This window comes from Anomaloglossus baeobatrachus, chromosome 6, assembly GCF_048569485.1.
Source record: "Anomaloglossus baeobatrachus isolate aAnoBae1 chromosome 6, aAnoBae1.hap1, whole genome shotgun sequence".
NCBI lineage: Eukaryota > Metazoa > Chordata > Amphibia > Anura > Aromobatidae > Anomaloglossus > Anomaloglossus baeobatrachus.
Genome location: NC_134358.1, coordinates 119,072,636 through 119,098,243, shown reverse-complemented (window position 1 = coordinate 119,098,243; position 25,608 = coordinate 119,072,636). Strand labels below are relative to the sequence as shown.

The following is a 25,608-nucleotide window of genomic DNA, read 5'->3' as shown; positions in this document are numbered from 1 at the left end:
TACACCCGGCTTCATAGTGTGTATGACCTCAAATCCAGTGATCATGCTAACTGAGCCGAAATCCAGCGCCGTGTGTAATGGTAGCAGAGGTGAGCGCGACCATGCCTTTGACTCTGTGCATTCATTAGCATGTTAGCACACCCACAGGGGTTTGCTTACATGCTATGGTAGCCAACTATCTAAGGCAACTTGCGACTAGTCGCTGGCCTCATGAGCATAAAATGAAGGATCTTTAGGAATACTTTTTCTAAAGATCTCTTTATCTATGCTACAAGATACAGGGCCGATTAGGCAGGGATTAGCAATATGCACCCAGAACTGCTCGTGGTTCTGGGTGCATACAGGACCTGACAGGTTCCCTTTAAGCAGAGTTTTTGGATTTTGAAACTGTTTTGAATCAGATGAGCTGTCCAGGACTAGGAAAACATGGCCGCCTTCTTGTAGAAACAGTGCCACACCGGTCCATGGTCTGTCATATTACAGATCAGCTTCTTTTGAAATCATTGTGTTTAAGTTGCCATATCTCACACACCCTGCGAACACGGGGGACACTGTTTGTCTAATCCGAAATCATATTAACGCATTCGTCATATATTGATAAAGTCAGTCTATCAGCGACATATAGCTGCCGTGAGAGCTGGAGACCAAGCCTAAGGCTGGTTTCACACATCTGGCATTTCGCCGCTTTGCCAGATCCGTTACACTCCAGTACAGTGCAATACAGTACAATGGTATTGCGTCAAGCTCCAGTCACATGCTCCGGTCACATGACCGCATGTGACCGGAGCTTGCCGTGATGGCATTGTACTGTATTGCACTGTACTGGAGTGTGACGGATCCTGCAAAGCCGCGAAATGCCAGATGTGTGAAACTGGCCTATAGCATCCCATAGAGACCATGGCAATTTATGAGCAGTTTGCTTTGATTATGATCATTTTAACTAATTGTTTTTTTGTTTTTTTTTTATCTTTTTGCTCCAGAAATACTGCTGACCCTGAAGATGCCGGGGATGTGTTTGTCTTTCTGCTGACCTTTCTCCGAACTGGAAAAGTCTCGTCACCTTGGTTGTGTTCCTATAGACTGGTGGGAGACGCCAGCTCGCAGGCCCTTGTTGGGGTGACCGGACCGTCTCCAGATACAAAGCTGAAGTTGTGTTTTCCGTGATGCAGCCTCTTCACCAGGCAGGAGCTACAATACAGACAGGTGGCCGTCTGTTCACTGCATTCACCTTAGTGCGACTTAGATACCTGCTGTGGAGTCATTATTATGGACAGGCAAATTTCATTGGACTATTTGAAATGAATGTATTTAATTATATGTATTTAAGGAAAACTATGCTTTTTTTTGTTTATGTTTTTCATTTTCCTCTCTTCTCAAGTTTTTGACACTGGTTTCTAATTTTCCTTTTCGTGGGCTTTTAGCCCATTAAGATACTTTTGCTACCAGATGAAGGCTTTCCCCCCCTTTTTTCCCTTGAGTTTTTGGAAAATTGTATATTTTTTATTTGTGGGTGGGAAGGCATACATTTCTGGGTGAAAGCCAGGTTATTAGTAAAATGCACCCCGGCAAAGCATGACTAAATTAATGTAAAGGCACTGTGGAGAGTCCTCTTCTACACAAACTGGGTATTTCATAGAAAAGAATGGTTTTAGTAGCCAGGTTTTTATTTTTGACTACTCTTTTAGGTGTTTGTTTTTTTTCTGAGACTAGTCAATTGTAACAGGGAGTGTACAATTAACGGAAATCTATATTATATGAGTAATTTGTGGAACGACCTTCTGCCGTTTCTATCAGTGCTTTGCTTTGCATTATAATTGCGTATAGCTGAATGTGAATTTTCTTAAATCGAAATGTGGGGTGCAAATACTTTTTACACTTGTTTGCAAATCCTCCTTTTTTTTATCGTTCATCAGAAAACAAGCATGTCACGGTTGCTGTCATTGATGCCACTTCTACACGCGGTAGCTGTTTTAATCAAATATTATGGCCAAGAAGGGGTTAATCTGCGGATAGCCTCCTCATCTCTTCATCGTCGTGTCCCCCACCCCCCACCCCCCCTGCCGTTACTGAAATATGTAATATCAACTCATGAAATCTGACATCTCCCCCCCTCCCCCTCCAAACTCTTCAGGTTTAATTTTACTAGAACAGGGTGGATTTTTATTATGGTACATAAATAATAGCTTCTGTGTAACCGAGCAATAATTTAAGTTGAAAAAGAGGTTTTTATTTGTAAAACGTTTTTTGTTTTGTAGAAAAAAAACAAAAAGAAAAAAAAAAAGACAAGAAAATATTGTGTTGTCGATTTGAAAAAAATAAATTAAAAAAAAAAAAAACAAATAAAAAGGTACTTCAGTATTAAATAGGTAATTTCTGAACTGTGGCCGCTGCGTGGCTTTCATGGTCACAATGCTTTTGATAGAACTAGTTTGTAGGCATAACCCTTTCTAAAGTCAACGTCTTGCTTGACCTTCTGTATAATCCGAGGTGTACTAGTCTAAAACGCGTCGACAATTTTTGTACATTTTTTTTTTTTTAACTCTAGAAAATGAAAACTGTTTTTGGAGGAGCTCACCCTGCTGTCGTATATCATTAATGAGAACCCCCCATCGGCTCCTGCATACAGTGGCACTGGTATTGGGTTGCTGGGAATAGGCACTGGGGTGGTAGTGAAAACTGATGACCAGTTACGTTTGTGCCCAAAGCTCTACTAAAAATTGAGTTGTGATTGTCAGCGATACTGAATTCTTTTGAGTTCCTTCATTGTATCAAGAAAAGGTGCTATTTATCGGATTCATTTTCAAAATTACACTTTTTTTGAACACATGCACTTAAATGGTTTCTTAGGAGCCAAGGCCAATTTTACGCTTCCAACATTCACAATCCGAGTACTGACTTTTATGTCCTGACGGATGCAAGTCTCCTGTCTTTAACCCAATAGCCTCCAAGGCATAAACAAGGTAGATGAGGTCCGGTCAGGAGGATCTGGACAACACGAGCCATGCTCAGACTGTGAATGCCAGAAGCATGAAGAGGGCCTAATAATGTGTATTAAAGTGAGCACTCAAAAAGAAAAAAATCAATGAAATACCTGATCCAGGTAGCCATAACAGGCACACTATCTGATCAGTAATGGACACGTCTCGGTAAAACCGAACGCCTCTGAGAACACCTTTAAGAACTTTAGGTCACTTTGCTTGTTTTACTATTGTATAAAATGTATAAATATCCTGTAAAGCAATGTGACCGAAGTCCTCTCTGCAGATGTTAAAGTATGTTATGTAGATGCCACTTTTCACTTAGTCTCGAACATATTTTATGTCCCAGATTGATCAATTGTTTATACAGACATGTTAAATTGGCACAAGATGTTCCTGCCATGCCACCCTGAAGGAAGAAGTCATTTACTGGCTACTGAACTCTTCTGAACAAGTGACTTAGCTAACATTTTAAATGTTTATTTCATTATTAATTAGTGACTGTCTATTCTTTTGATACCATGATACCACTTTCTCTCATTGCAAATCGGTTCAATATTCTGTGCGGATTCAATTGTTATGCTTTTATACAGGTCAGAGCTTTGTTTTTCTAGAGCAAGACCCTCAGACCCCTGTTAATTTATACCTCTACATACTTGTATTCTGGCTGCTACCACAAGATTGATCTTGGCCGCTCTTCAGCAGATTGAACCCCTATAATAATATATTGGCACCTTATCCGCACCAAATGTTGGACCTAAAAACAACATGGCATCAAAGCATGGCGATTCAGTGTAAAGGAGAATTGACCTCACAATCTTACATTTATTTCCCCCATACCTCGCAGTTCCCATGTTTTGGTAGAATTTTGATTACTCCCAATGGGTGAATTTGTCCCATACCCATAATCATCGTTCCCGTTGCCCCCGTTGACGGTGCTGTGCATCTCCCAGTCCTGCTCCTATTCATATGCTTTCACACATGTATACCTCACTTGGCTAATTCACAAAGAGAACCATGCTCCTGTTCTGAACCACCAAGTACTGAAGTTTGATAAGTGTGTCCAGGCGCGTGGATCTGCAAGAATTTGCACTTTGGACATGGATGTAATGTAAATGATTTAATTTTTTCATTTCCCCACATTATTAGTCAAATTTTGGCAAATCACAAGCCACACCATGATACTATTTTAAGAGGAGCTGTAAATCCACATCCAAAAGGTTTATTGTACAGGCCTGTTCTTTTCCCATTATGCAAATTAATTAATTTGTTACACAATTAAAATTTTTCTGGAATTGTGTGGTCTTCATTCAATGTGTATTCTGGCTGAAGTGTGACTTTTCGTTCTTCCTTCCAACATCTATTGTGCATTCACCAGGTATAGAGAGAGCGGCCCTGATTCATCAGTCTGTGCCAGAAATCTGTTAGACATTTTGTAAACCTTCTTTCTTCCCGCCAATACCATTAACATTTTGAAAAGTGTTTGGAGATTTGTGGAGAGTAACCCGGCCTGATAAATTCATAATAATTTATGCCCAAAAAATAAAATTCTTTCTTACGCTGGCTCAAAGCAGCTGACAGATGCATAAAATTCATCAATGAATTTGATGCATTTTTCTCCAACAAGATCCTTCATGAAGACCGATGTATAAATTAGCACTCTTGATGAATCGGTGGTTTAGGTCTACCCTCCTACATGTAATGTGCATACCTTACTCATAAAGACTTTTTTTCTTTTGCTTTTATTTGATGCTAACCGATAAATGTGAAAGGCAAATAATGTGAAATCTCTCTAGCTTTTTGAGCCATATATAATTTAGGTCTGATGACCCAGGTTTACCCAACTGTAGATTTTTTCCTAACATTACATAACGATTATTTCAATAATTGTTTAAAAATTCTGTATTTAATTAATACAGGGCTTCCACCAGACAGCCTGTATATAATGGTCCTTTATAAGAAACCTCAATTTAGCAAAAAGCTCAAACCTGGTCTTTTTGCAGTTTGGTTCCCAAAAAATAATGGTAACTGAATCTTGTAAGTGATTGTGTCATGGGCACTTTCTATATTGTCCTGTTAGGGTATGTGGATGTCAGAGAGGCAGTGTACTCTACTGGGATCCACTTGTAGCTGGTACACTGTAGGACTTTGCAGAACCACATCTAGTGACCCATGTAGACAGCCCTCCACATCTAGTGACCCATGTAGATGACCCTCCACATCTAGTGACCCATGTAGACGGCCCTCCACATCTAGCGACCCATGTAAACGGCCCTCCACATCTAGTGACCCATGTAGACGGCCCTCCACATCTAGCGACCCATGTAAACGGCCCTCCACATCTAGTGACCCATGTAGACGGCCCTCCACATCTAGTGACCCATGTAAACGGCCCTACACATCTAGTGACCCATGTAGACGGCCCTCCACATCTAGCGACCCATGTAAACGGCCCTCCACATCTAGTGACCCATGTAGACGGCCCTCCACATCTAGTGACCCATGTAGACGGCCCTCCACATCTAGTGACCCATGTAGACGGCCCACCACATCTAGTGATCCATGTAGACGGCCCTCCACATCTAGTGATCCATGTAGACGGCCCTCCACATCTAGTGACCCATGTAGACGGCCCTCCTCATCTAGTGATCCATGTAGACGGCCCTCCAGATCTAGTGATCCATGTAGACGGCCCTCCACATCTAGTGGCCCATGTAGACGGCCCTCCTCATCTAGTGATCCATGTAGACGGCCCTCCTCATCTAGTGATCCATGTAGACGGCCCTCCAGATCTAGTGATCCATGTAGACGGCCCTCCACATCTAGTGACCCATGTAGACGGCCCTCCTCATCTAGTGATCCATGTAGACGGCCCTCCAGATCTAGTGATCCATGTAGACGGCCCTCCACATCTAGTTGAGAGGGATGGCCAACTCACCTGTATGGGAACATCTCCCCACTTGGAAGCACGGATAGCAGCGTTGCTGGTGCAGGGACTAGAAAAGAAATCTCCAGCTTCCGTATGCATAAAAAAATACAGTAGCGGGAGATTTCATTTCCACCACATCTAGTGACCCATGTAGACTGATCACTACATGCAGGCTTCTCTGAGCATGGAGCGATCGTGAATATGTGCACATAGAACATCATGTTATCAGCAGCACATGTCCTCTTTTACGTATTATTACGTATTGTTGCGAGCTTGACTTTTAAACTTGCTTAAGGCTCCTTTGGATGGGCATTGATCAAGGAACAAATTGTCCTTTGAACAGAGAAATTATTACTAATCACATAACTGCAGAGCGGATGGATATCATGCGACTTTTTTTTTTTTTTCTCTGCTTTGCAAATTGAACACGTTACCCGCTCCAGAAAAAGCAGAATAAAAATTACAAAATCTGTTATTGCTTCCTAGTTCTAGGGCTTGCTGCCTTTTATAGTTCCTGATGGTGATTTTTTTTTCTGTTTTGAAATGCAAACCACACAACCAATGTACCAGCTCCGAGAACTTGCCATCTCTGTAGCGTGCCCCGAGAATTATATGCTTATTGTACCAAGGCAGTAAGGTGTAAAGAGTTAGGTCATCAATATTATTGTACTTATCTTAAGATAGGTCATCAATATCCGATTGGTGGGTTCTGACACCCATTACGCCTACCGGCACAATGTAAGAGATTGTACAGTTGTCAACTCTTCAGTTTACGACCAGGTGCTGCAATGTCTATGACCACCATTTCTTTATAAACCATAGCAGTAACATCCAGTAATGGTATCCATCAAAAACATCGCCTCCCATTTTTATTTTTGTCATACTCATATTTTGAATTCATCATATTGAGGACTAGTTACTACTTGTTCTCTACCCCTGCCCACAACTGCTCATTGGATATGTAGGGATGGTGCAGTAGAGCTCCCACCATCCAGTCTGATCTAATGATGCTAACCTCTCCTGTCGAGCTTTGGTACTTCCCTCCTGAAGTCTATAAATGTCTCTTTTAACTCTTTGAATGATTGACCACCTCCCTTACCCCACACACAGCCTCACCAACCTGCATTGACACCAATGTTTTGAAGATTTTAACTTATTTTAACTTGTAAGTTTGTATAATGTACAGTTTTGGGTGTGGACATGGCTTTTTTTTTTTTTTGATAAATTAATACCAGTGGCTTAACTCCACTTTATAGATCCCAAAGATTCACTATCCGTTCTGAAACTAAACATAAGCCATGAACTGTAAGTAAGATTTTGACGTTTTTGTAGCCTTTGTAATGTGGATTGCTGCCTATATACAGAGCAAATTTTGTCTGCACAACCTTTGGTGTAACCGGCCTTCCTTACGCTCCCCGTTCTTTTTAGAATACTTTGTCAGCGCTGATACCTCTTCGATAAATTTCTACATTCTAAACCATCAGCCGGGTCGAGAATACCCAGCGCTCACAAAGTGTACCACAAAATTTGTGTCTTTGTTTCTGACACTTCTTTCTTTAGAGACTAAAACTAATTATTTAAGTTTCTTACTACAGGTGAATAAAAAGAAAAACAAAAAAAAAAAGCTACGTGCAAGAACCTCAAAATGCTAATAAAAATAGCATAATGCCTTAGATCTGTTTTTAAGTATTGTATATTCCTACATAGCTGTTTGATGTATAATATTTGTATAGTATATCATGTACATTTTGGAACAGCGACTCCATCTCAGATCTTTGTTTGAATCAGTCAAGATGGACCTCTTTCCAAAATCCTTTTAATTGTATTTTCCGCCATCTACCTATTTTTCCTGTTGGTTGTGAATTTTATTTGTACAGCTGAACTCCTCTACAAAAATCGTGTGTGTGCGTGTGTGCATTTACATTGCGTAAAAGACGTATACAAGGGTAAAAAATAAAGCAATATATAAAATATGGTTCTTCAGGAGAAAGCTTACAGTATTGCAGGTCTTGACTCTTTCTTCGCTTCCTTTGGATAGTTGAGTTTCCTCTTAATCGCTCTTTGTCTCACCTGCATTGATGTCTATTTCTATAGTGTGAGCAGTTTATGCAAAGGTAGATCTATTTAGAAAGAATTTAAATACACTTATGCAAGTTAATATTGCTTTGCTGATGCTTATTTGCGTATTTGATGTCAAATAATGCTACTGTAAATAAAGAATTGTTACTGCATCAATTAATAAATTTTAATGCCTTTTGGGTTTATACAGTACGTGGAGTCTTCTTATAACAGTCCAAAAAAACTTATTATATCCAGCCATTATCATGCATGTTTCGCTCATATGAACAAATACTAGGACAAAAGTATTGGGACACCCACATATTACACTTACTGGAGCTTTTATGACATCATTTTGCAAATCGTTGGGCGTTAATATGATATCTGTCCCTCCCTTTGCAGCTAAACTAGCTTTTACACCACTCTCGCCCAATCTCTTCCACTATGGACTTTGCTTTCTACATTGGAGTACATTCCCACTGGAGCAACATAAAAAACAAAGCTTTTTCCCTTCTCCAACACACTATACAATTGGAACAATAGTCAGGCAGGTTGCATTCTCCTGGCATTCGCAAAACCCAAACTGGTCCTTCATACTGACTGAGAAGTGTACCATATTTTTCAGACTATAAGACGCATCGGACCATAACACGCACCTAGGTTTTAGAGGGGGAAAATAGCAAAAATAAATTTGAAACAAAAAAAAGGCATAAGGAAATAGAGCAAAATCCAGCGACAATCCAGGGTTAGTAAAAGTTGATTTTTATTCCATCAGTTAAAAGTGATGGAAGGCTTAATTTAGCCAAAATGCCTAGTCTAGCTACAGACTGTATGTTCACACTGCCAGTTTCTTTATATTACTTAATTTTTAACTGATTGAATAAAATTCATGTGTTACTGACCCCTGGTTTGGAGGATTGGTGCTGGATTTTGCTCCATTTTGTGTTTCAAATGTGGTGAGCTCCCATTCTTTCCGTGCGAACACCTCCAGGCAATCTGTGAGATCTATCCGGAACTTTGTGCATTGCATCTATGCATGTGCGCTAGCTAGCTTTTTGTTTTTGTTTTTTTTAAACAAATGTCATGATGCACTGTTATGGGGTGGGTTCTGCTGTTGATACTGTTATGGGGGATAATATCCCCTAATTCTTTATTAATGTTGCCCATTATGGGCCCTCCTGGTATAGATGATCCCCATCCTAGTACAACCCCTGGCAAAAATTATGGAATCACCTGGCTCTGGGGATGTTCATTCAGTTGTTTACTTTTGTTTAAAAAAAAAAAAAAAAAGATCACAAACATGGCACAAAACTAAAGTAATTTCAAATGGCAACTTTCTGGGTTTAAGAAACACTAAAAAAATCATGAAAACATAATGTGCTAGCCAGTAACTGTTAATTTTCAAGACCAAACAGGTGGACAAATTATGGAATCACTCAATTATGAGGAAAAAATTATGGAATCACCCTGTAAATTTTAATTTCCAAAACTAAGATCTGCATCAAATAAGATCTACTCGTTAGTCTGCATCTAAAAAGGAGTGATCACACCTTGGAGAGCTGTTGCAAGTGGACTGACATGAATCATGGCTCCAACACGAGAGATGTCAATTGAAACAAAGGAGAGGATTATCAAACTCTTAAAAGAGGGTAAATCATCACACAATGTTCCAAAAGATGTTGGTTTTTCAGTCAGCTGTGTCTAAAATCTGGACGAAATACAAACCACATGGGAAGGTTGTTAAAGGCAAACCTACTGGTAGACCAAGGAAGTCATCAAAGCGTCAAGACAGGAAAGTTAAAGCAATACGTCTCCAAAACAAATGAATAATGAATGGGAGGCAACTGAAGTCAATGTCTGTGACCGAACTGTAAGAAACCACCTAAAGGAAATGGGATTTACATACAGAAAAAGTTAAACAATAAAAAGATGACTGCCTGAAGAGAACATGTAAATTTCCACAGTCATTGATGATATGGGGCTGCATGTCAGGTAAAGGCACTGGGGAGATGGCTGTCATTACATTTTCAATAAATGCCCAAGTTTACATTAAAATTTTGGACACACTTCTTTCATCAATTGAAAGGATGTTTGAGGATGATGAAATCATTTATCAAGATGATAATGCATACTGCCATAGAGCAAAAACTGTGAAAACATTCATTGAAAGAAGACACATAAGGTCAATGTCATGGCCTGCAAATAGTCCGGATCTCAATCCAATTGAAAATCTTTGGTGGAAGTTGAAGAAAATGGTCCATGACAAGGCTCCAACCTGCAAAGCTGATCTGGCAACAGCAATCAGAAAGTTGGAGCCAGATTGAGGAAGAGTACTGCTTGTCACTCATTAAGTCCATGCCTCAGAGACTGCAAGCTGTTATTGAAGCCAGAGGTGGTGCAACAAAATACTAGTAATGTATTGGAGTGTTCTTTTGTTTGTTTGTTTTTCATGTTTTCATAATTTTTTCCTCTTAATTGAGTGATTCCATAATTCTTCCCCCTGTTTGGTCTTGAAAGTAACAGTTACTGGCTAGCACATTGTGTTTATGGTTTTTTGGTTTTTTTTTTAGTGTTTCTTAAAGCCAGAAAGTTGCCATTTGAAATGACTTTACTTTTGTTTAAAAAAAAAAAACAAAAAAAAGCAGATCACCGACCTGGCACAAAACTAAACAACTGAATGAACATTGCAATGCAAAGTAGAAAAAGTATAGCACTCACCGGTTAAATTGCTGTGCAGAAAAACTGTTTATTTAAACAGCGGAGGTTACATGTGCGGAGAGGGCTGGTGGGGAGAGGGAGTGTGCGCTGTAGCAGACGACGGCCGTTTCGCACCTGTCCGGTGCTTCAGCTGGCTGAAGCACCGGACAGGTGCGAAACGGCCGTCGTCTGCTACAGCGCACACTCCCTCTCCCCACCAGCCCTCTCCGCACATGTAACCTCCGCTGTTTAAATAAACAGTTTTTCTGCACAGCAATTTAACCGGTGAGTGCTATACTTTTTCTACTTTGCATTGCAAGATTTGTTATCTATTGATATAAGCACCCCGGTGTTTGCTTCCAGCCTCTGAATACAGGACTTTCTTTGTAATGGACAAATAGGCTTGTTGAATACTGAGTAGTGCCCTGGAATTCCTCCCTTTTTCTGAATAAACAACTGAATGAACATACTCAGAGCTAAGTGATTCCATAATTTTTGCCAGGGTTTGTATATATTTCCCCCATCATGGGCCCATCCTGGTATATATGTCTTCCGTTATGCCGCACACAAAAAAATAAACAATTCTACTCGCCTTCCATCCGCTCCCCCCGATGTGTGTCGTCTTTTTATGATGCCGGCAACTGACTTAGGGGTGTAAGCGACGGGCCGCACAAAACGTCATTGGCATGTGCCCCCAGTTACACAGGATTATGGGTGTGGGAAGTAATAAATGTTCAATTTCTTTAATAGTGAAGACGCGTAATCGTCCCAGTCGCTGCAGTAAGCCAGCGGCTGGCGCTATCAGTGTGTCCACTATAGAGCAAATGAGTATTCACTGCTACCCATGCCCATAATCCCGCCCACCTCTTGACACCAGTTTCAGTGCTAAGAGGTGGGCATGATTATGAGCGTTGGAAGCAGTGAATATTAATTTTGTTATTAATAGCAGGCACCTGCTCGCCCCAGCTACTGACTTACTGCTACGTCGACCCTGCTTCAGCCTCCTATGACCCGCTCCACCACCAACTCTGCCCTCCTCCCCAAAGTAAGCCAGGTATGTCCAGACTAGAAGACACATCCTCCTCTTTCCTCACAAATTTTTGGGAAAAAAGTTCTACTTATAGTCTGAAAAATACAGTAATCCTCACGCAACATAAGACGTTTCCACTGCTCCAGAGCCCAGTAGTGTTCTGTTTTACATCACTCCATTTGAAACTTGTCACTATGCTTGGTGATGTAATGGTTGCACGCAGCTGCTTGACCAGTGAATGAATTTTTGTGCTAATATAAAAACCAGAGGAGGTTTGTAGAGCTGCAGTTAGAAGAGCATTGGCAATTTTATGCACAAAGTGCTTCATCACTTGGTGCTCCTGTTCTGTAATTTTATGTGGTCAAAAAATCATAGCTGCCATCAAGCCTGAGGATAGTAATGGGTTAAGGTTCTATGAGCCCTACCATAACGAATAGTGTAAGTAAAAAGAAATAAACACAAAACACAGAAAAATCTTTTATTTTTAAAAAAGAAAAAAAAAAAAAGAATCCTCTTTCTTCGCTATATTAACCCCCAAAATACCCCTGCTGGTCCAACACAATCCACAAACACAACGTCACACGATGCACAATGATCCCGTCTCTGCTAAATCTGAGGTTGCAGTTAAAAAAAATGTGACCGATCACTGCATCCTGCGGGACACACTGACTAAGCTGTAGCTTGGAGCGGTGACGTCGTTGAGATAATCTGAGATCACAACTGTCTGTTCCCACGATACACCAGCTGTGACCTCAGGTGAACTCTACAAACTCACCTCAGGTGAATTCAGTGGTGGATTGTTTATTGACTTAGGCTATGTGCACACGAATATTTGGTTGCAGAAAATCTGCCGCTCCTGGCAGAAAAACACCCCAAAATCGATTGTCGTATTGATCATCAAGCTTAAAATTGGCTCTGTCACTAAGGAGTTAAAGATCAAATCTTCATTTTTGGCTACATTTAGGGGTAGGTGGTTTTATGACATGGAACAAAAAAAAGTCGGATGCCAATTATGCCAACTGCAAGCCTAAATCATTACAGTAGTCTATAGAGTCCAATGCACACATTAGAATGGAGAGGAAATGTGATTGTTTTCCCTGACTAGTGAAGGAATTAATTTAAGTCTCTCAAATTCCTTTTTCTCAAATTCCATTTTTTTTTTTTTTTTTTAATAAATTCCTTATTGGGGAGTAAAAATGTATTACCAATGGCTCAAAATGGGCTAAGAAAAAAAAATAATCTCACTGATTACTAAGTTTTCCCTGTTACTTGGGTTCCCATTTTGTTGGTTCCAATTTCCTGGCCCAGTCTCTGCACCCAAAAAATGTTGCTTAGCCAATCAATGGTTAAGGCCAGAGTCACACTTGCGAGAGTCTCGCAGCGCATCACCTGGCAAGGCTGTACACTCTCCTGGTCAGCTGCATGTATTTCTATGCAGCTGAGACGCTCGTGTCCAGAGAGCGGCAGGCCATGCCAGGTGATGCGATGCGAGGCTAGCGCAAGTGTGAGCTAAGCAACGGCTTGTGGCTGCGCTTAGGGTTCCATGGTTACAGAACAGTATACTGCCATAATCACCAACATTGGACACAACACCATCAGAAATAAATTAAAAAAAAAATGGAGCAATGGAAGAAGGCTGCCAGTTTTGATAAAAAAAAAAAAAACTGGTTATAAATTACATGGTCAGCTGTGTTTTTTGTGGCATCAGGACACACTGTCAAAACATTGCAAGCCAGTGGTTGCATAATGACGCTGTGAGCAATATTCTGCTGGGAAATTGTAGGCCCTGGCAATCGCATGATGTTACTTTGTTACATACTATCCATCTAAACATTATTGCAAAGTATTCCCTCTTCCAGCAATTGTGTTCCCCAATGGCAGTGGTTACTTTCAGCAGAATGATTCACACTGCTACAATAATTGTTTAAGAATCGATAGTGGAACATGACGAAGATTTTGCGGTATTTTCTTGGCCGCCAACTTCCTCAGATCACAATCTGATCGAGCATCTGGGGAAGAATGAAAAAAATCTGAGCCATGGAGTTTCCACTCACAGTTTAAGGCTTTGTGCGCACGTGTGCGTATTGCATGCAGTTACGCTGCGTTCTGCACCGCAGCGTAACTGCATGCGTCCTGCGTCCCCACCACAATCTATGAAGATTGTGCATGAGCCGTGCGCACGTGGCGTATTAGAGCACAGCGATTCGGCTGCTGCCCGAAGCATGCGTTCTAAGAAGTGACATGTCACTTCTTTCGTGCGCTTTGCATGCTGTCTATAGGTAGAGGCAGCATGCAGAGCGCACAAATTCTGCAGGCACCAGGTGCTTCAGAACGGAGCTTTTCAGCTGCGCTCTGAAGCGGACCTTTTGTGTGCGGTGCAGAGCGCACACGTGCGCACATAGCCTAAAGGGAGCTGAATGACTGTCCAGACCAAGTATAGGCGCTCGGTGCACCATAGTGTGGTCTAACATTTTTCTACACTTTCGTACCTGCTTGTTTCGCATCAATCTCCACCTTTCTCTGGTTCTATAAAGCCAGAGCTGTCAATCCAAAAGAGGGGTGTGGAGATGGAGGGAAAACAAATGGTGGGAAGGTGTAGTTAAATGTTTGGCCATGCTATGACGCACTGAGCACCTGTACTTGGTTTGAACAGTCATTCTGTGCTGACAGTCCCTTTTAAAGAATTAAAATAATCTGCTGCTACTATCCTGGTGTCAGACCTGTATTTGTGGCATGTAGGGAATTTATATAATATAAAGCAGTGGTTTAAATATCAAGGGTAATCTGTGTATATCTTTTGTATATCCTAGGATAGATATGAATTTGTTATTGGGCAATCTTGTAAAAAAAACAAAAACAAAAAAAAAAACAACTTTGTATATTATCTTAAAGGGATTGTCCTATCAGAACAAACTCGATCCATATGCCCTACTACAGCATTTACGGTATATATTATAGATGAGGCTCTACATTCTTCCATCGCTTTTTATCTGCCTACTGTAGGTGGAGGTTTCTCCGTAGGCTGACAGCCTGTGCATGTAGTACTACTTACAGTTAGGTCCAGAAATATTTGGACAGTGACACAAGTTTTGTTATTTTAGCTGTTTACAAAAACATGTTCAGAAATACAATTATATATATAATATGGGCTGAAAGTGCACACTCCCAGCTGCAATATGAGAGTTTTCACATCCAAATCGGAGAAAGGGTTTAGGAATCATAGCTCTGTAATGCATAGCCTCCTCTTTTTCAAGGGACCAAAAGTAATTGGACAAGGGATTCTAAGGGCTGCAATTAACTCTGAAGGCGTCTCCATCGTTAACCTGTAATCAATGAAGTAGTTAAAAGGTCTGGGGTTGATTACAGGTGTGTGGTTTTGCATTTGGAAGCTGTTGCTGTGACCAGACAACATGCGGTCTAAGGAACTCTCAATTGAGGTGAAGCAGAACATCCTGAGGCTGAAAAAAAAGAAAAAATCCATCAGAGAGATAGCAGACATGCTTGGAGTAGCAAAATCAACAGTCGGGTACATTCTGAGAAAAAAGGAATTGACTGGTGAGCTTGGGAACTCAAAAAGGCCTGGGCGTCCACGGATGACAACAGTGGTGGATGATCACCGCATACTTTCTTTGGTGAAGAAGAACCCGTTCACAACATCAACTGAAGTCCAGAACACTCTCAGTGAAGTAGGTGTATCTGTCTTTAAGTCAACAGTAAAGAGAAGACTCCATGAAAGTAAATACAAAGGGTTCACATCTAGATGCAAACCATTCATCAATTCCAAAAATAGACAGGCCAGAGTTAAATTTGCTGAAAAACACCTCATGAAGCCAGCTCAGTTCTGGAAAAGTATTCTATAGACAGATGAGACAAAGATCAACCTGTACCAGAATGATGGGAAGAAAAAAGTTTGGAGAAGAAAGGGAATGGCAGATGATCCAAGGCACACCACATCCTCTGTAAAACATGGTGGAGGCAACGTGATGGCATGGGCATGCATGGCTTTCAATGGCACTGGGTCACTTGTGTTTATTGATGACATAACAGCAGACAAGAGTAGCCGGATGAATTCTGAAGTGTACCGGGATATACTTTCAGCCCAGATTCAGCCAAATGCCGCAAAGTTGATCGGATGGTGCTTCATAGTACAGATGGACAATGACCCCAAGCATACAGCCAAAGCTACCCAGGAGTTCATGAGTGCAAAAAAGTGGAACATTCTGCAATGGCCAAGTCAATCACCAGATCTTAACCCAATTGAGCATGCATTTCACTTGCTCAAATCCAGACTTAAGACGGAAAGACCCACAAACAAGCAAGACCTGAAGGCTGCGGCTGTAAAGGCCTGGCAAAGCATTAAGAAGGAGGAAACCCAGCGTTTGGTGATGTCCATGGGTTCCAGACTTAAGGCAGTGATTGCCTCCAAAGGATTCGCAACAAAATATTGAAAATAAAAATATTTTGTTTGGGTTTGGTTTATTTGTCCAATTACTTTTGACCTCCTAAAATGTGGAGTGTTTGTAAAGAAATGTGTACAATTCCTACAATTTCTATCAGATATTTTTGTTCAAACCTTCAAATTAAACGTTACAATCTGCACTTGAATTCTGTTGTAGAGGTTTCATTTCAAATCCAATGTGGTGGCATGCAGAGCCCAACTCGCGAAAATTGTGTCACTGTCCAAATATTTCTGGACCTAACTGTATGCTGTGTATAATATTGTAGATGATCACTGAGGTGTGGGGATCTGTTGCAGATCCCAGATTAAAGGGGTTATTTTAGATTTTAGACATTCCTTCCACCTGCCCTGATGCTGGACAGGTTGGATTTACATATCTCTCCTTGAAATAAACTAATAAAATGTCAGGATCCTTTTACATTGCACAATATACAACTTTAAACATCTGTGGACTGAGAACGTGTTTGTTAGTCGGTAATCATTTATAGCATTATTCTAAAGCCAAACTGGTTTAGAGAGAAACACATTTTGAACTCAACTAATTTTTTGGTGCTTAAAACATATCATTATTATTTCTTTTTAGAGCACCATTAATTCTATGGTGCGGTACATGAGAAGGGGTTACATACAAAACTCATATAAATTATAATGAACAAACAAACTTATAGTGGTACAGAGGGGAGAGAGCCTTGCCCTTTGTGGGCTTACATCCTACAGGGTAATGGGGAAGGAGACTAGGTTGGGGGTTTCAGCAGCTTCGGGGGTGGTGAGGTGGCAGCGTGGTCATTGTAGGCTTTGAGCTTTTCTGAAGAGAGGTTTTCAAGTTTGGCCTGAAAATTCCAAATGTGGTGGATAATTGTACTTCTTAGGGTAGAGAATTCCAGAGGATGGGGGATACTCGGGAGAAGTCTTCTAGGTGACTGGGTGAGGAATATACGAATGTGGAGGAGATCTTGAGAAGGGCCCAAGATTACATTTTGGAATATAACAGCAGATTAGTTCAGAGATCTATGGGGAGACAGATTATGGACAGCTCTGTAGGTCAGTAGTTAAATTGGATATGTTGGGAAATTGGGAGCCAATTGAGGAATTTGTATAGGGTCGAGGTGAATTAGTCGGACTGGAAAGGGGTGAAAGTGTTAGCAGGGAGGCCACAGAGGAGGCTATTGCAGTAGTTAAGATGAGGTGCACTGGCATTTTAGTGGGTTAAGGGTTGAGGAAAGGACAAATTCTGGAATTTTTTTTTTAGTTGAAGGTGGCAGGAGGTGGTGACAGCTTGGATGTGTGAATTGAAGGATAAAGCAGAGTCAAATGTTACTCCGATGAAGTGGACTTCAGGTACTGGGGAGAGCGTGATGTTATTTATTGTGAAAGATCAAGTAGGGAAGATAGGTGAGATGGAGGAAAGATGATGAGTTCAGTTTTGAGCCTTAGGAAAAGGGAGGCAGGAGAAGTAGGAGCTTTTGGCTGATACACTTCGGACAGCAGAGAGTTGATGTCTGGGCCAGGGAGATAGATCTGAGTGTCATCAGCATATAGATGGTACTGGAAGCCATGGGACTTTGAGTTGTCCCAGGCCAAAGGTGTAGATATTGAAGAGTAGGGGTCCCAAGACAGAACTTTGAGGGAATCTGACAATATGATGCTTAAATTTTCTAATTCTCAAGATTCAGAGGTGGTTGTAATTACTTATGATACCTTTCATGCAGGCTTATAGAAAAATTGCATCTTTTTTTTATCATCATTATGCAATGCACTACCTTCACTTCCCGTTGGCTATTCAGTCCACATGAAAGAAAACTTTGACAACATGAAGAAGCTGTTGAGGTGCCTGAACTATGCCCAACACTTATGGCCCCTCTGTGGTGACTTAAAGTTGTTGCCCTCTTACTTGGTCTCCATTGTGGATAGACAAGGCACTGCTGCTTTCTATGTGAGTGGTGCAAGAGCATATCACTGCAATAAAAGAAACTGGCCTCCGACATTTACTTCAGCCAGGGAGTAAAAATGTCCTACAACTAGAACTTGTTGAGCCACATAAGTTTTTGTTACCACCATTGCATATCAAGTTGGGTGTAATGAAGAACTTTTTAAAGGCAATGGATCAAAATTCCAAATTATCTCATTGATAAATTTCCAAGGTTGAGTGACACATAGATAAAGAAAAGAGTCTTTATTGGACCTCCTATTCGGAAGCGCCTTCAAAATGAGGAATTTCTCTGTTTGTTGCAGGGCAAAGACAGAGCTGCAAGGGTAGCATTCACATTATTGTTAACTAATCTTTTGGAAAACTCAAGAGCAGGTAACAATGAAGAAATGGTGGAAAATCTCAAAACCTATAAGGATCTTGGTTGTAAAATGTCCTTAAAGATTTATTTATTACAGTTGCATTGTTGCATCTAGACTTTTTTCACCAAACTGCAGAGCAGTGAGTGACGAGACTAGAGAGATTTCACCAAGATGTTGTGGGTATGGATCAAAGATATCAAGAAAAGTGGAATCCATAAATGCTTGTAGATTACTGATGGACAATTGTAAGAGATGATCCAATGCAGGAAAACAAGAGACAAGTGCAAAAAAGTTGTCACTGAATTTGGACCAACTGTAGTGAAATTTCTGTAACTGTTTATAATTCGCAATCGTGTTTAGACATATTTTAGTTATTTAAATTGTTGCTAGGTTTCCTCTAAATAAATATCAGAAAATTGACAAAATATTCTGCATCTTTATATTTGCAAAAATAACAATGTTTCAAAGTACTGAAACTTTTATGCATCGTTATATGTAAAGTAGCAACAATAGGAAAACTGATATCATAGAAACAGGAGCCACCTAAAAATTTTCATTGTCAGATTTGAATTCAGGAGACCAAATTCATTAAGAAATGGTTCATTTCATAACTAAACCTGACAACGTTTGAACATACTGTATGTAGAACAGCGTAGCCTGTTTACACAGGATGATTCCAACTTCAGATATGCAATGATTGACCTGTGATCTTGTTCAGTGCGCAGAGGCTGCCATTGATCTCAGCAGCACAAGTGCAGTTTGCATAAGACAATGTGCTGCCGAGAATGATGATCTATTGTGCAGCACAAAATATACTTCACCTGATGAACTAGTGTTTTGTTTGTTCGCGGGGTGATCAGCAGCCTATTTAGACTGCACAATTATTGTGAAACAAGCCTTCCTAAGAACACTCGTTCACCATAATCGTGCAGTATAAATGTATGTGCTTTGAGAAAAGGATGAAATTAAATGCAATAATTGTATTTACATTAAATACAAAATAAAGGTGTCCATGTTGATGTCAAATTCATATATGAATTCAGTGATAATTTATGATTTTTGTGCTAAAGATTCCATATGATGATGGCTATTAAGAGCCCGTGTCCCTCCAGCATGCCGCCTAATCCTTGTATATAATACCACGGTGCAATAAATCTTGTGACTTGTGCTCATTTACAGCAGTGACTGATGTCCATTCATTTGAGCTGACTTTAAGTGACTGCTGTGAGCCTCCTACTCCTACTTCTATGGGCAGATGTTAGTAAAAGTGGAGAATGGTCTGAAGACTGCACAACTTGATTCTTGTTACTTCACTATGGCGAATGAGAAGAGGCAGGCCGCCTGTATGTGGTCTTGTTGATTTGTCTTCTTTAATTTATTTAACCCCTGTAAGTTAGAAAAATGCATGATGAATCATTTTTACAAGCCTGTTCCCAGTCATTTAGTACATACAACCTGTTACACATTGCAGGGTTTACTGCATGGACCCTTTCGTGCTTCACAATAAGTAGGAATTAACCATTTATGTCCAACTTTTTATTCGGGTATTTTAGCTTTATATATTAGATTACATATAGTGTGTATGTATGTATGTAGGTATGTGTGCATGTCTGCTAAAGGAATCTGCACCGTCTCATTTCTAATCTCGATATTTTCTACAGACACCTCGTTTGACTCTGGGAACGTCATAACTATGTTTTGAAGGGAAAATGTAACCGCTTTAGTTATTCGACAAAAAACCTGCTTACATTAAAGTCAATGGAGCTGGGAATAAATCTGTTATTATAGACTCCTATTATGGACAAAGAAGGAGACACAGCGTGAGACCCACACATACGTAAAGACACACAGAAAGACATACACCGAAAGACAGACACATAAAGAGACATACACACACACACACACACACACACACATACATACACACACACACACACACACACACACACACACTACATGTTTACGGTAATATATTGGCTGTTTTGATAGTTAACCTGAATATTTATCAGGAGGCCTATGGCAACCAATCACAGCTCTGCTTCTATTTTGCTACAGATAATTATTAGGATTGGCTGCTATAGGGAACGTAGGATATTCTTAGTATAAGACAGCTTATGTGAATATGATTTCGGTGGTGGGAGTGAGGGAGTAGGAGAGAAACAATGAGAGAAAGAGTGTGTAGGAGACGGCTAGAGAGGGTGAGAGGGTGAGTGGGAGAGTGGGATAGAGACAGAAAGAAAAACCTAGTTACTATCCCAGGCAATGCCGTGTACTACAGCTAATCTAACATAAGTCTGACACATTTCCTGGCTACTGACAAAATAAAGACATTGAGGTAGCAAACAGTAATAATAATAATAATAATAAGTTTTATTTCTATAGCGCCAACATATTCCGCAGCGCTTTACAATTAAGAGGGGACATGTACAGACAATATGAGACAATACAAAATAAAATTAAGATACCAGGAGGAGTGAGGGCCCTGCTTGTAAGCTTACAGTCTATGAAGAAATGGGGGTAGACACAAAAGGTGAATGGGGGGGAGAAAAGCTTGTTATATTTGGTTCAGCCATCGATTTAATAGGGGATTCAAAAGCAGCTGCATGAACCCGTCGGTGAGAATTTATACAGGTACAGGGGACGAGAACTGGAAGTAAATTTTTTGAAGGGCAGAAAGGGACTAGATTAGATCAGGGCAGTGAGGTGATAGGCTAGTTTAAAGAAATGCGTTTTTAGGGCCCGCTTAAAGGTGTGGCTGTTGGGAATTAATCGGATTTCTCTTGGTAGTGTGTTCCAGAGCATAGGCGCAGCTCGTGAGAAATCTTGAAGACGGGAGTGGGAGGTTCGAATTGTTGAGGATGTCAGTCTTAAGTCATTAGCAGAGTGTAGGGCACGGGTGGGGTGATAGACAGAGATGAGGGAGGAGATGTAGGGTGGTGCAGAACTGTGGAGAGCTTTGTAAGTGAGAGTGATAAGTTTATATTGGATTCTGTAGCGGATGGGCAACCAGTGCAATGACTGGCAAAGAGCAAATGCATCAGTGAAGCGGTTGCAGAGGAAAATGATCCTGGCTGCGGAATTCAGAATGGATTGGAGAGGGGAGAGAGAATGAATGAGAGCGACAGTAAGGGTTTTTGCAGAGTCAACGGTAAGAAAAGGTGAATTCTTGAGATGTTTTGAGGTGGAAGTGACAAGAACGAGCAAGTGAACGAATGTGGGGAGTGAAGGAAAGATCGGAGTCAAATATAACCCCAAGACAGCGGGCGTGCTGCTGGGGCGTAATGGTAGAACCACACACAGAAATGGTAATATTGGGTTTCGGAAGGTTAGGAGAGGGAGGAAACAGGAAAAGTTCAGTTTTTGGACAGGTTCAGTTTTAGAGGGAGGACATGATGTTGGAGACAGCGGACAGACCATCGGTAGTATTTTGTAATAGTGCAGGGGTGATGTCAGGAGAAGATGTGTACAGTTGGGTGTCATCAGCATAGAGATGGTACTGGAAACCAAATCTGCTGATTGTTTGTCCAATAGGGGCTGTGTATAGAGAGAACAGGAGGGGGCCTAGGACTGAACCCTGAGGAACCCCGACCATAAGGGGAAGAGGAGCCAGCAAAGGATACAGTGAATGAGCGGTCAGAGAGGTAAGAGGAGAACCAGGAAAGAACTGTGTCCTTGAGCCCGATAGAGCGGAGCATAGTGAGTAGGTATGTAGAAACAACATTGTGACCGTGAATACAGGGAGCATTGAGCTTTCACAACTCAATCACTTTGCGATCATTTTTTCAATGCATTTTTTCTAAAATATGCTGAGAAATTTATTTCACTCCATATCACATTCTCGGGTAGGTTATATTGTGAGAGATTTGTGTGACGCTCTTACAAAATCAGGTTGTCACAGAAAACTGCATCCATCTTCCTGGTGCACGATTCTCTCCTCCTTGGCCTTCCAACACAACCCCACACACTTACATAACACCAGCCACAAAAGCCTAGTCACCCCCCCAGGACAATAAGGACACACCAGTGGGCGGGGCCAGGCAGATGATGACGCCCACCTAGGGGTTCTGAGGTGTCAAGGGGAGGGAACAAGACAGTTGAGCAAAGGAGTTTAGAGGAGAAAGTGAGAGGAGTGAAGTGGTAGTCGGGGGTTGTAGCTCCCGGACTACTTGAGCTGACTAGGTGGCAGACGGCAGAGCAGGGCCACAGGCGACGGAGATCCAGTCGCGGGAGACCTTAAGTGGACCGGGGCAGGGTTGTAGCCCACCGGTGCCGACAGTGGGAATCTGGTCCGGAGGCCGTGCACAGTCGGGGTACCTGGACCCTAGGTCGAGGACAGCTGCAAGCGCCTTTCCAATTAACCAGCAGGGGACAAGATTCCAAGTCTTGTCCCACTAACAGCCCAGATAGAGCGAGACGGAAGCCCAACGAGGGGGGTAGGGCATCTGCAAGTGCCTGCTAAGATCCCACAGGTCAGTTCTCGCGGGCCACAGCTCCCACGGAAAAGTCATCGGGAGTGGACATCCCCGTTTCATGCAGACTAGTCAACACACAAGACACCAACCTAAAGTGCAGGAGGAAGGGCCCCTGTTCGTTCCACTGGTGTGCAGGACCCGAGCACACCCCTCCGGAGGCTACCGGTTACCGGCAGTTGGTTTACTATCTGGACTCTGTGTGATTTTATTCCAAACAGTGAGTACACTGGTATCATCAGGTCCATCCCCGCAGACTGTGCGTGATCACTCTATCTCACCGACACCTGGGCCCCGGGACAACACCTCCCCTACCCGTGGAGGGAATACCATCCTGCTGGCCCACTCCCTCAGCCCTGGGCACCCCATACCAAGGCAGCGGCGGTGTCACCAACAATCACCGCAACCCACGGGTGGCGTCACTGACAAAACCTCCCCTATATAACAAATCCCCTTTTTCACTTGTGGGTGACGGACGGGTGCTCAGGCCCAGGTCCGGCTTCCCCTCGAGCCACCGCCACGGCCCCGGATCCGAGTGTCTCGAGCAGCCCCACTGCTGTGGTCTGTCCCCTGCCAGCAACATTTGCACCAGAAATTCTTGTACCAGTCTTACACATAAGATTGTGGCGAGCGAGCAGACATCCATGTACCAGGTACTGCCTCATTCATGCGTATGGAAGGGAATTGCTTTATTTAAACACATAATAAAAGTGGCCATTCATATTAGATGATGAAAATGTGTGATTTCACTAGAAATGGCTACTATGTAATTGTTCACATTAATCTGGCACATCGGTTCTAAAGTTTGCCTCATCAAGGAGCTGGATCTTCGAAAGCTATAAGTATATATTTTTTTTTTTTATCTGATTCACCAGTTTTGAAGCAGAAGCTGATAAATAATGGATGCATACATCCCTCAAAGAGTTACACTTTTTCCAGCAGATGAAACTGGTGTTGGTGTGCCTGGTGTTGTGCATATATAGTAAGGTCCCATGATGTCACAAGACCAAGTCAACCTGCAAATACTTCAACCCAGGCACTGACAGCAAGAGATCTCAGTAGATAAACCAGATCCCTGAAACAAGTGACAGGAGGCAGGCAGAAAAAGGGAGGGCAAAAGAGCTGCAAGTGCAATGTCCCCTTTGCAGAGCACTTGCAGCTTATTTGCATACAGTTTCAACACTGGATTTCTACAATCAAGGTAAGGATTTAATCAGCATGTAAGCACTTGCACATACATGCCACTAGTTTTAGGTATGAAATTCTCAGGATGTTCCCTTTATACAAAAGCATTCTGTCTCAAGAGGTTTTCAACTTCTACATTGGTTTCAAATCAAATCTTTATATAGCGCTAAACTATTCCGCAGCGCTTTACATACATCAGGAACACTGTCCCCATTGGGTCTCACAATCTAAAGTCTCTATCAGTATGTCTTTGAAGTGTGGGAGGAAACCAGAGAACCTGGAGGAAACCCACACAAACACTGGGAGAACATACAAACTCCTGCAGATGGTGTCTTTGGTGGGAATTGAACCCAGGATCCCAGCGCTGCAAGACTGCAGTGCTAACCACTGAGCCACCGTGCCGCCGTTTCAAAATCTTCTTTTGTAAAATGAATATCGGATATTAAAGGCCAATTCTTTTGTGCCACACAGTGGTGAAATATCTACATTCACATTTATCCAGGATAATTGATCGCTGACTTTTCTTTGTATTGTAATGTTGTATTTGTAATTATTTGCTGTGACATCACTGTGTATAATCTTTGTTTTATGACATCACTGTTTATTATCCCTGTACTGTGACATCACTGTGTGTATTTTCTTTGTTTTATGACATCCCTGTGTGTATTATCCCTGTACTGTGACATCACTGTATTTTCTTTGTTTTATGACATCACTGTGTGTATCTTTGTTTTGTGACATCACTGTGTATTTTCTTTGTTTTATGACATCACTGTGTGTATCTTTGTTTTGTGACATCACTGTGTATTTTCTTTGTTTTATGACATCACTGTGTGTATCTTTGTTTTGTGACATCACTGTGTATTTTCTTTGTTTTGTGACATCACTGTGTATTTTCTTTGTTTTGTGACATCACTGTGTGTATCTTTGTTTTGTGACATCACTGTGTATTTTCTTTGTTTTATGACATCACTGTGTGTATCTTTGTTTTGTGACATCACTGTGTATTTTCTTTGTTTTATGACATCACTGTGTGTATCTTTGTTTTGTGACATCACTGTGTATTTTCTTTGTTTTATGACATCACTGTGTGTATCTTTGTTTTGTGACATCACTGTGTATTTTCTTTGTTTTGTGACATCACTGTGTATTTTCTTTGTTTTGTGACATCACTGTGTGTAACTTTGTTTTGTGACATCACTGTGTATTTTCTTTGTTTTGGGGCATCATTGAGTTTAGGATCTCTGTACTTTGACATTATGTATTTATCTGTTCAGTGGTGTTTTCAGGGGCTTACATATTGCTGTCCCTATTCCAAGTAAAAAAAAAATTAAAGGGTTTATCCGGTACTTTTGTTATTTTTCTGTATAGGAATAGGAACTAATAAGCAGGTAGTTACTAAATAGCTGCCTGTTCTGCACAGAGATGATCGCTGCAGGCTCAGCCGGTGATTTCACTGCTTCATTTCATCTATTGTCAACAGAGCAGCTCTTTCTCATCCGCTCTGCTCCGTC

General features: G+C 41.4%; 1 protein-coding gene across 6 annotated transcripts in view; it reads left to right on the top strand.

The window, feature by feature from the left end:
* The window catches only part of NCOA2 (nuclear receptor coactivator 2), a 295,555-nt gene extending 287,384 nt beyond the window's left edge, over positions 1 to 8,171 (top strand). For all 6 annotated transcript variants that reach the window (XM_075353202.1, XM_075353203.1, XM_075353207.1 and 3 more), the window contains one exon: positions 981 to 8,171. In XM_075353202.1, the coding sequence (XP_075209317.1) occupies positions 981 to 992 (12 nt within the window). In that variant the 3' untranslated portion in view covers positions 993 to 8,171. The remainder of the gene's footprint in view (positions 1 to 980) is intronic.
* The last annotated feature ends 17,437 nt before the right edge of the window (positions 8,172 to 25,608 follow it).